This window comes from Diceros bicornis, chromosome 2 (assembly GCF_020826845.1).
Source record: "Diceros bicornis minor isolate mBicDic1 chromosome 2, mDicBic1.mat.cur, whole genome shotgun sequence".
Lineage (NCBI taxonomy): Eukaryota > Metazoa > Chordata > Mammalia > Perissodactyla > Rhinocerotidae > Diceros > Diceros bicornis.
In genome coordinates this window covers 51,392,599-51,406,337 of record NC_080741.1, presented here as the reverse complement: position 1 = coordinate 51,406,337, position 13,739 = coordinate 51,392,599, and the positions used below count along the sequence as shown (strand labels likewise).

The 13,739-nt window shown below is 57.4% G+C and overlaps 1 protein-coding gene across 4 annotated transcripts in view; it reads left to right on the top strand.

Moving 5' to 3' along the window:
- Nucleotides 1–13,739, top strand: part of CACNA2D2 (calcium voltage-gated channel auxiliary subunit alpha2delta 2) — a 141,701-nt gene that overhangs the window by 122,162 nt on the left and 5,800 nt on the right. For all 4 annotated transcript variants that reach the window (XM_058559186.1, XM_058559177.1, XM_058559185.1 and 1 more), the window contains exons 7-23: nucleotides 2,892–3,023; nucleotides 3,225–3,282; nucleotides 3,988–4,038; nucleotides 4,162–4,261; nucleotides 4,374–4,532; nucleotides 4,768–4,875; nucleotides 4,972–5,050; nucleotides 5,643–5,692; nucleotides 5,877–5,966; nucleotides 6,177–6,248; nucleotides 6,461–6,535; nucleotides 7,775–7,849; nucleotides 7,928–7,999; nucleotides 8,087–8,158; nucleotides 8,243–8,304; nucleotides 9,213–9,289; nucleotides 13,174–13,234. In XM_058559186.1, the coding sequence (XP_058415169.1) occupies nucleotides 2,892–3,023; nucleotides 3,225–3,282; nucleotides 3,988–4,038; nucleotides 4,162–4,261; nucleotides 4,374–4,532; nucleotides 4,768–4,875; nucleotides 4,972–5,050; nucleotides 5,643–5,692; nucleotides 5,877–5,966; nucleotides 6,177–6,248; nucleotides 6,461–6,535; nucleotides 7,775–7,849; nucleotides 7,928–7,999; nucleotides 8,087–8,158; nucleotides 8,243–8,304; nucleotides 9,213–9,289; nucleotides 13,174–13,234 (1,393 nt within the window). The remainder of the gene's footprint in view (nucleotides 1–2,891; nucleotides 3,024–3,224; nucleotides 3,283–3,987; nucleotides 4,039–4,161; nucleotides 4,262–4,373; nucleotides 4,533–4,767; nucleotides 4,876–4,971; nucleotides 5,051–5,642; nucleotides 5,693–5,876; nucleotides 5,967–6,176; nucleotides 6,249–6,460; nucleotides 6,536–7,774; nucleotides 7,850–7,927; nucleotides 8,000–8,086; nucleotides 8,159–8,242; nucleotides 8,305–9,212; nucleotides 9,290–13,173; nucleotides 13,235–13,739) is intronic.

Genomic DNA, 13,739 nt, shown 5'->3' with positions numbered 1-13,739 from the left:
CTGTGTACACATGTGCCCACACGATTGCGTGCACACAACGGTTTCCCCACATGCTGGGCCAAGTCCCCAACTGCTCTCAGAGCAGCTCCTCCCCGCTCTCCCCCTGGCCCCACGTAGGAATGGTTGAAGGGCTACCACGTCAGATGGACACAGGGGCTCGGGGGACAGGGAGCAACTGCTCACTCACAGACACCAACCTTATAACACCTCCCTCCTTCTCCTTGGCAGGGGGCGGGTGGGCAGGGGGAACGTGGGGAAGGCAGATTGGGTAGAGGGCGGTTGAGATTCCAAGCTCCAGGGACAGGGCAGCTTTGCACAATGGGGAAACCAGGTCACTATAGCTAGAAGGATTTGAGTCAGACATGAGGAGGAACTTCCTGAAGATCTTGGGAGGTATAGGGGGAGGAGGCCAAGATTTAAACACTGGATGGGGAGCTCTAACAGCTGGATTTAGGCCCTGGGGTCTGCTGGTTCTAACATAATTCTGTTGGCACCTACAGGGTAGCCTCAGAATCCAAGGGGCCCACTGGGTGGAGGGTCTTGGGGCAAAGGTCCCAGAGCTTCAGGGTAATCTCCAGAATGCAGGAATCCTCCAGGGTCCTTAGGGAGGCCCCCTCCACCCTTAGGGCCAGCCAGGCCTCTGGGCAGCCTTCGGGGGAGTGAGAGTGGATGCTCTCCCTGTGACCTCCACAGGCTGCCCACAGGCCACCTGCCCCAGCCAGTCAAGGGGCACTATCACAGGCAAGCACGCTAATTAAAACAGGAGCCACACCGCCCTCCCCAGTCACCCCTTGCTACCCACACAAATTACATTTTATATGTTTTTTATTTACTGTGTCACTTTTAATTAAATCGGTAATCGCCTGCCTGAGGGGGCATGGTCCCCGTTTCCCAACACAGTATGATCTGAAAGTGTGTGCATGTGGGCGCAGGTGTGTGTGTGTGGGGCTGAGTAGCAGGCCATTTCCAGGCTGGGGGGGGGGGAGGCTGCAGTGTTCACACAGGTGTGTCTTGCAGTGAATGCATGTGTGTGCATGTGGTCATGGATGCCTGCAGGGACAGCCCAGCCAGGGCAGAGGTCTTTCCTTGGCTCTTGACCTAAGTCAGGAAGACCCCTCTGCTAGACGGGCTTCCAGGACGGTCTGCTCTAAGCCTCTAATGTGCAGATGGGGAAACTGAGGCCCAGTGAGGGGTGGGACTTGCCAGGCACACTATCCCAGGGCAGACAGTACTGTGTGAAACATTTGAGAGCTTGACTTTATTTTTTCCTTAAAAAGAAAAATAAAAATTGCTCACCTCACTAAGTTTCTAAATTAGGAACAGGACCATAACATACTGTTCAATAGGCACAACCAATGCTAGAAATGTATTTTGTTTTCACATTATGGTCAGTTAAGGGAAGCTGCAGGGACAGAGAGAAGGGAGTGAGAGCAGAGGGGGAGGGATTAGGCAGCAGATAAGATGCAGCAGAGGCCCTACACTCTGGAAAGAGAGAGAGGGGGAAGAGTGCCCAGGAATGTATCAGCACCGCCTAGGCTGTGGGCAGACCCTTGAGCATTTATATCTTTAAATCACAGTTCTTCATCTGCTTTAAATGTTTCTGTGTTCAGAGGCTCTGCTCTTCTCTTCAGAGCAGAGCCTTTGAAAGGCATTCTCTGGTTCTTACTTGGGATGGATCTTTGATAGGGATCGTGGCAGGTGGGGGCGGTGATGGTGTCAGGGCTCACCTAGGAAGAAAGGAGGAAGAACTGGAGGAAGTTTCTGGAGGAAGAAAGAGGCCCTAGAGGAGAGGGTGAGGTACAGAGGCCTGGCAGTAGAAGGTGTCCAATTCTTGCTGTTTTCTTGAGTGTCCCACATGCAGGGACAGGTACACTGCACATGTGAGAACATGTGCCACGCACACTCATGGGGCAGATTTAGGGCTGTTCTGACTTAGGGTGTGGGGGTACTGCTGAAGCCATCATGAGTCTCTGCCCAGGTTAAGGGATCTGCAGGATTCAGTCCATTCATCTGAGAAGAGCCTTCTTCTGTGAGTGTGCATAGGAGTGGGTCTGGCCACAGAGGTTGGGGGACAGGGAAGGTGGAGGTAACTGGTCGTGGGGGATTGTGAGAGCAGGACCCATTGTTGTCCTATAGGTGCAGACTGGTGTGTAGGTATGAGCATGTGTGCCCCTGTGCTCATGGCAGCAGTCAGGCTACTAGGCAGATGGGTTTGGGGGTGAGGGGCTCACACACCTGGCTGGAAACACGGAGGTTAGAGGCAGGTATACCTGTTGGGGAGTGCAGGCTCTGTGTGTGTGTGTGTGTGTGTGTGCGCACATGCCTGTGTTGGAGCAGGATCATGGCACAGCCCCTGCCCCTCCAAGAGCCCCCATCCCCACCCCTGCCTCCTCCTGGCCCCAGCTGATTAATCATGGAGCTGAGTGGCTTCCAGCTTATCAGGTACCTTAATAGCTGAATAATTCCAGCCCCATCATCGGGCCCTTAATTGCTTTCTGTGGCTGCAGCCCGGAGTGCATGCTGAGTGGTGATCTCCCCAGGGACCAGCTGCAAGCTGCAACCAGAGCATGCTGGAGGGGTGTCCCAGCTCACAGCTCCCTGCCACTTGGGTGGCCTCTCTCCAGGGGCCACAGGCTAAGCTGCCCTGCCTGGCTGAAGGGTAGGCTGAGTTGTTTCTTTAATGAGTTGGGAGAGGGTGAGGACCTGGAAATCTTCCTGGAGGAGCTGGTACAGCCTCAGCTGAGCCCTGGGGAGTGAGGGAGGGCCTGGATAGGCAGAGAGCAGGTGAGAGCTTTCTAAGTGGGGGGCACGTGCATGGGTGTTGTTGTGGTGAGGTTCAGCAGGGGGACAGCCCAGGCACCTCCCACCCCAGCCCCCTGCTTCCCCCATAGCCACCGTCATCCTCAATGAGCTCAACTGGACAGAGGCCCTGGAGAACGTGTTCATCGAGAACCGCAGGCAGGACCCCACGCTGCTGTGGCAGGTCTTTGGCAGCGCCACAGGAGTCACTCGCTACTATCCAGGTGGGTGCCAACCCATCTCCCCTGTCCACCTAAGCATCCCGCCTTCTTCCGTCTCCCAGCCCACTCACCCTGGGGTGTGTGGGGTGGGATGGTCACCCTGTACTCTGTAGGGTGGCCTGGCCACTCCTGCAAGGCCTGCCTAACCGGGCCAGGCCCAGGCCCTTCCCTGCCAGTCCCCCCTCACCTCCTTTCCTCCCACAGCCACCGCGTGGCGAGCCCCCAAGAAAATAGACCTGTATGATGTCCGAAGGAGACCCTGGTGAGTGAGCAAGGAGGGGCTGGGCAGGGACACCTTCTCAGCTCTCCTCCTCTCCCGCCTGCTCCCCTCCCTCCTGTTATTCCGGCCTCCAAGCAGGGCGCAGCCAGCTCTATCCAATTTTCATTTCACACATCGTTGCCACTGGAAAATGGATCCCATCACCCCGGTAGGCCTCCCAGCTGCCTCTGCCCCCCGTCCACTGCCTGGCTCTCCACTCCCTCGGGCCTGAGGGATTGGACCAGTGAGGGTTCCCAAGGGTGGATGTATCCTTGGGGGCCAGCCCCCACCCCACCCATCTGAGCCCTAGACACCCCTACCCTCTGCTCTGCCTCCCCTGCAGTACCTTGTGGCCTCCTACTCCCTGCCACCTGTTCAATTCCATACACAGCGAGGGCTCTGCCTTTGGGGCCTCAAGCTCGAGTCAGAGGACATGACAAGCCCCCTGAGGCCAGGGAACACGCCTCCTCTCTGGATCACCTGCTCACTCCTTCTTGGGGTTGTTCACTTGCTGGGGGACCAGGTCACTCATGTCATGGGCAAGGACTGTCTGTTTTGTTAAACATGGTATCCTCAGTGCCAAGAACCCTGCCTGGCCCATGCAGTAGATGCTCAATAGAAACACATTGAATCAATATGTGGGGGAAGGAAGGAAGGACTCACAAGGTCCCAGTGAGGCTAGCCCTAACTGAGGCTTCTCCTGGGCAGGTATATCCAGGGGGCCTCATCGCCCAAGGACATGGTCATCATCGTGGATGTGTGAGTGAGCAATGCTGGCAGGTGGGGTGGGGGTGGGGCAAGGGCTAGAATCTGCTTCCCAGAAACGTCATGGGGAAATGGCAGAACACCTGGGGCTTACCTTGTGCCTCCATGACTCCCCAGCAGTGGAAGCGTGAGTGGCCTGACCCTGAAGCTGATGAAGACATCCGTCTGCGAGATGTTGGACACGCTGTCTGACGATGACTATGTGAATGTGGCCTCGGTGAGTGCCAAGGGGGCAGGAGGGCGAGGAATGGGCCACTTCCACCTGCCCTGTGGAACAGCTGCCTGCTTTAGCAGCGTGAGGCCACTCACCACCCTCACTGTCACTGCAGTTCAACGAGAAGGCGCAGCCTGTGTCATGCTTCACACATCTGGTGCAGGCCAATGTGCGTAACAAGAAGGTGTTCAAGGAAGCGGTGCAGGGCATGGTGGCCAAGGGCACCACAGGCTACAAGGCCGGCTTTGAGTATGCCTTCAACCAGCTGCAGAACGTGAGCCCTGTGGGTGGGCCAGCAGGGGCCTGGGACGGGTGAGGGCCAGGGCTTTGTGACACCAGGGAAATCAAAACGGATGGCCTTGTTAGTGCCCAATAGGCAGCTCGGGCAGATAGCACCATCTGCTGTAGGGGAGGAGGGCTAGAGGGCCAGGCCCGCCAGGGGGAGGGAGACCCACCCCTGGACCAGGGAGAGGTCGAGAGCCACCTGACCCACTCCTACTCCTGCTCAGTCCAACATCACTCGTGCCAACTGCAATAAGATGATCATGATGTTCACGGATGGTGGCGAAGACCGCGTGCAGGATGTCTTTGAGAAGTACAATTGGCCCAACCGGACGGTGAGGCTCAGCCCAGGTGGGGGCTGCCTGACGTGGGCCCCATACAGGGGAGGGCTGTCTTCTGGCAGGCGCCGCAGTAACTCAAGCCCCAAACAGGTGCGCGTGTTCACTTTCTCCGTGGGGCAGCATAACTACGATGTCACACCCCTGCAGTGGATGGCCTGTGCCAACAAAGGTACCTCGTCTGGGCGTCACTGCCACGGGGCCTGCCTGCCATGTCCTGCTGTCCATCGGGTTGGTTGTCCACCTGTCCTTCCATACGTCCAGCTTTCCAGCTGCTTATTTATCCACTGTCCATCTTTCCATATATGTGAGTGTCCATCTGTCTATCTGGCTGCCTAACTTGTCCATCTGACTGAGCATCTTTCTGCCCATCTGTCTGTCCATTGTCCATCTGTCTCCCAGCTTGTCTGTTCCTGCATCTGTTTGCTGGTCAATTCATCTCTCCGTGCGTTTGGGCCTGGCCCCTGGGTGGACTGAATGTCACTGCCATCCTAGAATAAGGGACTTCAGGCCTCAGGCTCCTCTCTTCCCCCCAGCTCTGCTTCTTTATACCCCTACATTCACAGCCTCTTCCATAGCATCGGTCCCATTGACAGGCAATGGCAGAGAGCACTAACGGGACATGAGTTTGGGGGCAGTGACACCAAAAAGAAAGGGCCTGAGGGACAAGTCAGGGCAGCAGGCACAGCCTAGAGTACAAGGCCCCCTGTGCCATGAATCCCGAGCACCACCCAAGCCTACCGCTGCCTCCCCTACCCTCACAGGTTACTATTTTGAGATCCCTTCCATCGGCGCCATCCGCATCAACACACAGGTGAGACTGTGGGGGGCCCCCTCCTCCTCCCAGCCCTTTGCTTCCACAAGATGGTGCAAAGGATGGGCTGCTGTGGGGTGAGTGCGCCCCCTTATGGCTTGCTGATGCATGGGGAGGCAGAACAGGAAAGGTGCAGCAGGAGGGGCAGGCCAACTCATGACCCTTGCCGCCGCCCCCTCCCCAGGAATATCTAGATGTATTGGGCAGGCCCATGGTGCTGGCGGGCAAGGAGGCCAAGCAGGTGCAATGGACCAACGTGTATGAGGATGCGCTGGTAAGGCCTCTGGGCCAGGAAGGGGTGGGGCTGGTGACCTTGCCCCAAGGATGTGCCCACAGGGTCAAGTCCATTGAGGGCACCCTTATGGGGGTAAACAAAACAGAGGAGAAAGGGAAGTGGCCTGTACCTGAGCCCCTGCTCTGAACACTCGAGGTTGGGGCATGGCTGGCCACAGGAGACTGACCCATCCTCCTCCTCTCCCTTCAGGGACTGGGCTTGGTGGTAACAGGGACCCTTCCTGTCTTCAACCTGACACAGGATGGCCCTGGGGAAAAGAAGGTGAGGTCCCCCACTGGGGAAGGACTAGGCATACCTGGGGAGGATTGGCCACGACCATAGCAGGTCTGGGATGGAGGAGGGATAGTCTGGCCTGCAAACTGGACAGGGGCAAATGCTTGTGAGAGCACCTCGAGGCTTTGGGCATGGAGGGTTTAGATAGTGGGACCCCATGGAACTGAGCCCACTGCAGACCCCCATATCTCTGCTCCCAGAACCAGTTGATCCTGGGCGTGATGGGCATCGATGTGGCTCTGAATGACATTAAGAGGCTGACTCCCAACTGCACGGTGAGTATCCACCTGCCCATCCGCCCTGCTCTGCCTCCCACATGGACACAAACCAGGCTCAGCAGAGGAAACTGATGGGGATTACATGGAGACCACTGAGTTCAGGCAGTCAGGGAAGGCTTCCAGAGGAGGCAACCTTAGGCCCAGAGCTAGGGTCAGCAAATTTTCTGTAAAGGGCCAGACTATGAATATTTTAGGCTCTGCCAGCCTAAATACTTATATTCATACTTAATTCTGCTGTTTTAGTGTGAAAACAGCCATAGACAAAACAAATAAATGGGCACGGCTGTGTTCCAATACAATTTTGTTTGTGGATACTGAAATTTGAATTTCATATAATTTTCACCTCATGACATATAATTGTTCTCTTGATCTTTTTCAACCATTTAAAAACGTAAAAACCATTCTTACCTCACAGCCGTACAGTAACAGGCAGCAGGCCAGACATGGCCCATGGGCCGTAGTTTGCCAACCTCTGGACTGACCGTAGGCAGGAGTGGCCTGGGTAGAAAGGAGGGGAAGGCATAACTTAGAGGCAGAGGGAACTCTCTGGGAAAAGGCCTGAAGGTGAAAAACAGAATCATAAGCCAGGGAAGGGGCAAGATCAGTGTGGCTGGCCCAGGGCCCACAGCAAAGGGAGTTTGGGTCTTGGTTCTGAAAGGGGCAGGGGGTGAGGCATGTGTGACAGTATGCTTAGACTTGAGCCACATGAAGGCCCCATGTCGCTGGCCTCCATGTGCAGTGAGAAAACCACCTCAGAGAGGGAAGGGTGAGTCCAGGGTCCCACTTAGTCTCCCTTCCCTTCCACTTGGAAGGGATGCTCTGGGGATTCCAAGGGTACACTCCTCCTCTTGTGCTCTACTGAGATGGGGACCAAGAGGAGGCAGTAGTGGGGAGGGGAGGGAAGGGCAACAGCAGCCTTGTGGGGCCAGTGGAGTGGAGCAGTCTGGCTGACTGACATGAGAACCAGGAGTAGGGGCAAGAATTGCAGAAGATCAAATCAAATCGTGGTCCCATGGAGCTGGTCAGCCTGGGCAAAGGCTTGTGCATGTGGAGCACTGGCCTGCTGGGCTTGGCTTGAGAGGCAGGCTTGGAGCTGCATGGCATGTGGGGGCTCCTGGCCCAGACAGGCAAACAGCACCCCTCAGCAGCATGGGAGGCAGGATGAGAAAGAGCTCCAGAGCCTGGGGAATCCCTGCCCAGCCCTCCAGGCCCTGAGCCCCCAATCTACACCCCCAGCTTGGAGCCAACGGTTACGTGTTTGCCATTGACCTGAATGGCTATGTGTTGCTGCACCCCAACCTGAAGCCCCAGGTGAGCTAGGTGGGCGGCCTGGAGGGGGGTAAACTCTGCGAGATGGGGACTTCTAACTTCCTGCCCTGCCTCCTGCAGACCACCAACTTCCGGGAGCCTGTGACTTTGGACTTCCTGGATGCAGAGCTGGAGGATGAGAACAAGGAGGAGGTAAGGAGAAGAAGGCGAGTAGGGATGGGGGACACCCAGAACAGAGGAGGGTAGGGGCCCTGCCTCTCACATCTCTGTCCATTCCAGATCCGTCGGAGTATGATCGATGGCAACAAAGGCCACAAGCAGATCAGAACACTGGTCAAGTCCCTGGACGAGGTGAGAAAGTGGTGGAGGAAGGACAGAGAGTCTAGTGGGCACCTACCGGCTAGCCCAAGTACCTGACCCAGCCTCTTCTTCCAGAGGTACATAGACGAGGTGATGCGGAACTACACCTGGGTGCCTATAAGGAGCACCAACTACAGGTGAGTGGGGCCAGGGTTGGGCGGGCATGAAGGGCAGAGGTGGCCCCAGAGCCCAGAATCTGAGCCCAGGTGCCCCCTCCCTCTCCCATCCCAGTCTGTCAAATCCCAGTGGGGCATCAGCAGCCAACGCTGCTCACTACTCACCCCAGGACTCTCAGGCCCCCAAGGGCCTCTCACTGGCCCTTCAGGAACAAGCTCCATCTCCTGGGAGTGCAGAACAGAGACAAAACAGTGCATCTGACGTCTCCCCAAGGCCTGCCACCCCTTCACGTCCCTCCCGCCTGGATTGTATCCCTGGGTATTTGCACCCAGGATGTCATCCTCAACACCATCACAGGCCTGCTCACAACAGGCACCACAGCCACAGAGCAGGTCACCTTGTGGGTCAGGCCCAGGCCATGTAGGCTGTCTTCTGCATGCCCCAGAGCTGGTCTCATTCACACTAGCATGGAGAGGGGACTGCCCCTCTCCATGCCAGTGCCAGCCCTGCTTTCAGCTGGCTCTCACAAGGCCGGAATCTCTGGAGACTGTAGACCCCACTCCCACAGCAGCACGCCCCCACAGTGTTCTGTGTTCTGCCCCTTGTAAGTTTGCTGCTGGCCAGATGGAGGAGGCTGGCTGGGCAGGTGGTATGTTGGGGGATGCTGCTGGGGGTGAGGGGTGGGGTGGGATTTGCTTCGGGGCTGGGAGATCTGAGGGCTTCAGGAGAGTTTGGGGAGTGGAAGGTCCAGGCTCCTAGACCATGAATCTCCCACAGCTAACCAGGCAAAGGTGTCCCTGGTGGTCAGGGGAGCGGATGCCACAGCCTAGGCCTCTCCACCCGGCTCCAAGGCCATGGGGTTGGGGTGTCAATGTGGCCCACCTCTCCCCAGCAGTGACCTGCGTTCTTCCCCTCCCCTCCTTCCCAGCCTAGGGCTAGTGCTCCCGCCCTACAGCACCTTCTACCTCCAAGCCAACCTCAGCGACCAGATCCTGCAGGTCAAGTGTAAGTGGCCCGGCCCCTGCCTGCGCCCTGCACCCCTGCCTCTGCCCCCCACCCTGGCCGGCCCCAGGCAGCATAGCCAGCCATTTGCGGCAAGGCGGCCCCTCCTGCCCAGTCTGTCCACCCCCCAGGCACCCGCAGGCTGGGGCACCGGCCATAGGAAAGTCTGTGGAAATCTGCATGCTCGCCTTTTCTCAGATTTGGTTCCAAACCATTCTCTCATGATTTCCGTTGAGGTTGTTTTTGGTTTCTCCTACTTCGTGTCTTCCATCCTTAGCCTGCCTCCCCCGCACACCCCTGGGGGCTGCATTCTTGGAAGACACCCCCTCCCCTCATCTCTCCTTGCCCCTGCTCCCTGCGCAGCTCTCTTCCCCATGGGACCACCCCACAAGGTCCTCTCCCCTTCTGTCCACCCTCACTCTTCCTCCCTCATTTCCTCCTCACCTCCTCCCTCATCTTGGGCCTCTGTCACCTCCCTCCCACCCTGACTCCTCCCTTACTCTCTTTGCCCTTCTTTCCCCCCTCTTTCCTTTCTCCCCCTCTTCCCCCCTCTCTCACTCTTTCCCTCTCTCCCTCCTTCTCTTTTTCCTCCATGTACAGCACCCTCTCTGTCTCCCTCCCTCTCTTCTCTCTCCCTTCTGCTGACTCCCTCCATTTCCCTCTCCCACCCGCTCTCTCCCTCTCTCCCTCTCTTGCCTTCCCTCTCTCCTTCCCTCCCTCTCCCCCTCCTCTGCTTGTGGCTCAACCCTGCACGTCCCCCTCACCAGGGCCTCCCGCAGGGCCTGCCCCCACTGAGGTCACTGGGAGGGAGGCCGGGCTCTGGCCCCACTGGGCACCCCCTACCTGCCTGGCTGGCTGGGGCTCATCTCCTTTGAGTTTTCTCGCTCTCTCTTTCTCTCGCATGTCGTTTTTTTGCAAGAAGTTTCCTTTCGGTATGATGATGAGACACAATATTTTCATTCAAACAGCCATTGAATAAAATATTGTTTGTGCCCCTCCCCTTCCCCTCCCCCTTTTCGTTTGTTTTTGTGTTTGTGTTGTTTCTGTTTTCCTCGCTTTCTCTCTTGGTGGACTGTCCCAGTGCCAATCAGCAAACTGAAGGGCAAGTATATTCAGAACCAGTGCACTCTCCTCTCCTCACCCCACCCGCCCTCACGCCCCTGCTTGCCCCCCTCCCTGCCCAGGACCAGCCAAACCCCTGCTCTCCAGGGCCCCCCCAGCATCCCCTTGGCTCCTCTAGTTCTTGCCTTTCCTCTGACCCTAAACCCCATTAAAGCCAGCAGCCCTTTCCCTGGCCCTGCCTGCAGGGTGGTCTCTGGCGTGTTCTGAGAGCTCAGGCCACATCCTCATCCTCCTTGCTCCCTCTGGGCAGGCCCCTGCCCCCCTCTCCCCACCACCTTCTCTATCTCTCCAAGACAACTCAACAGTGGGGACAGGAGTAGACGCCTCTCTACCACCTCCCACCCAGCAGGGCAGGGGGCCTGAGATGCAGCAGTAGATCAGTCCTCAGAAGGGCTTACATGAGGCTTATTGGAAAGGGCCAGCCACACGAGGTTTCCTCTGGGATCGTTCTCCCTCCTCTGATCTCTGGCAGTGGCTCCAGAAGCTGGCAGCCCTCCCAAGGAGAGACAGAAGGCTTTGGAAGCCTCAAACCCTGATCCTGGTGCAGGGGCAGGATAGGGCCACAGCCAGGCCACTGGGAGAGCAAGGCAGACCAGACCATGCTGGGCACTGGCCTAGGTGCTAAAGCCCCTGTCCCCTGCTGCCCCCGTACTCCCAGAAACTGCTAAGGCCCACTGGCCCAGCCCTATCCTGGGGTGCTTGCTGCTCTTGGGGAGGGTGGTCAGGTATGGAGAAGGTGTTCCCCTGGGAAATAAAAGCAGACTCAGGGACCAGGGGCCTGGCGAAGAACAAAAGGGGACCTGTCAACCCCAAGGGCCAGCAAAAGAGCTTGGAGGGAGTCAGGCTGGGTGTGAAGAAAAAGGCTCTGGCACTCAGAGGTACCCAAGCCAGAGACTTCTGGGAAAGGTAGGTAGTGAACTCACAGACCCTGGCAGAGAACAAGGGGAGTGAGAGAGTACAGCACACAAGGGTCTCTGCCACTGGTGCACAGAGATGCCCCTCCCAGGGAACGCCTGGGCAGATGGGGCATGGAGAGCCATAAGAAGATGTCTTGTCCCCAGTCCCCATGGCCGGGAGGCATGGGCTCCCCAGGAAGCCCTAGGGGCCCTGCCCAGCCTAGTCTAATAAAGGGGATACAGCTGCCCCCACTAGCCTGGGTGGGGGTGGGGACTGGCCCTACTCCCACTGGCTTGAGTTGCCTTCTCTTCTCCTCCCACAGGCCTCCCAGTGACCCCAGAAATGCAGGGCCATGGTAACATTGACGACCACAGCATAGTCTCCCTTCCTTCTCCCCACCTCCTTTTTCTTTCTCCTCCTCCTCCTCTTCCCCTCCTTCCCTGTCGGCTTGTGTCCAAACCCTGCCTCACAGTCCTATCAGAAAGCAACAGTCCAACCAGTGACTGCCCAGCCCCTCCAGGCACCCCATGTCCCCCCCCCAGAATCTTGCAGTGCATTGTGGGAGTATTTTGGAACAAGGAGGACTCCTCTTCTACAAAAATAAAAGCCTTGGGGTGACAGAGAGGTTGGAATCTGGGTAAAGGATGGGAAGGTGGACTGCCCAGAGTGCAACAGGCTGAGAGCAGAGGGATGCCTCCTGGACACAGACCAGCAAGGTGGCCGGTCCAGCTGGGTAGGAAGAGGCCACAGAAGACCCTCTATGGCCACATCCCAATGATGTGGCCACATCACTCACAAACCCACACAGAGACACTTGCACACATGCACACATGCTCACACATACACACTCATGCAAACATACTCACATACGCATGCTTTCACATGCACATACACACTCATGCATACGTGCTCACTCTCACACATGCACAGGCCTAGTTGGTGGATCCCTCAACAGCACCCCACACCTTTTGTGGAGCCCAAGCATTCCTCCCTGGCTGCTCTGAGCCCAGACAGATCCTAGGAAGGGTGAAGACCCAGCCCTTCTTCCCCACCTGCTCTCACGCCCCCAACCCAAAAGGGCAAGTGTGCAGGTTCAAGCAGTGCTCCTGTCCCCTCCCAGCTCCCAGACTCTCCTCCCACAGTGTGGGAACATTCCTAGGCACCTCGAGAATCTCCCCTCAGCCAGCCTCCTACCCTAGGGAGGACTGCTGGACTCCCACAATGCACTGCAGCCCACCCCCAGCTGCCCACACTGTCTCTGGTTGGACTGTCCATGCCCATGAGAAACCCCCTCGGTTTGGCCATGTTGATGCCTGACACAGAACAAAAGCAAAACCTACCAAAATGCAAACAGCTGCAGCAAAGAAAGAGATAAAAATCCGCAGCCAAAAGCCAATTCCCTTCCTCAAAGTCTCTTTGGAGGCGAAGGAAGCTCAGCATGTGGTTTTTTCATTACGGATGTGATAAGAGTGAGACTGGCGCCTCCCCTAGACCATGCATATATATAGCAGTGTGTGTATATATATGTGTGTGTGTGTGTCCGTGTATATGTGCTATACAGCCGTATGGAAGCATATACAGCCACGCCAAGGGACTCACTGCAGACAGAGGACCAGGCCCGGGCAACATATTGGCTATAACTGCCCTCCTCCTGCGATGCCGTAGTCTCCACAGGCCCTCCACCCCTCCCCGCCCATCCCTTCTCTCTGGCTGGAACTTGAACATGGAAGTGGCGGGTTCCCTCTTTGCTGGTGTCTCTCCTTCCCTCAAGCCACCCTGTTCCCTGTCCCTCCAGCCCCATCATCTCTGAGCCCCCTGGCCTCCCACCTCCTCTGCCCCCGCCAGATAACCCCCCGTTTCTGTTGCAGATTTTGAGTTCCTGCTCCCCAGCAGCTTTGAGTCTGAAGGACATGTTTTCATTGCTCCCAGGTAGCTTGCGTGTGGCCTTGCTGAGGTGTCCCCCCAACCCCGACCGCCTTGGCCCCGCCTCCTGCCCTCCTGCCTGGAGCTCTGTGTTTCTGTGTCCTGTGCAGTGTCGCCCCACCCTCCCCCATGCATAGCCTTGTGTGTGCAGCTGTGTGCATACCCAGGCCATGTAGCCACACCAGGCAGCAGTGGCCAGCTGCCCACAGCTCTGGCTCCCACCAGGCCTGAGGCGGGAGGGCTCTGGACTCTGCTGACCTTCCGTGCCCTCCCAGGCAACGAGGAAGGAGCCCTTTTTGCCGTGGGCTGGCTGTCTGCAGTATGCCCCTCACTGGGCAGCTGCTGCTCTGGTTTGTGGTGCCCTCCCCACCGCTCACTGCATCCTTGTCCTGTGTCAGTCAGTGTTTGTGTGGGTCTGGGAACCGAGCTAGCCAGAGCCCCTGTTGGCAGTGCCAACTCTAGGTGTGGTGGCTCACTAAGGATGGGGCGGGGGGAAAGAGGGGATGGGGGC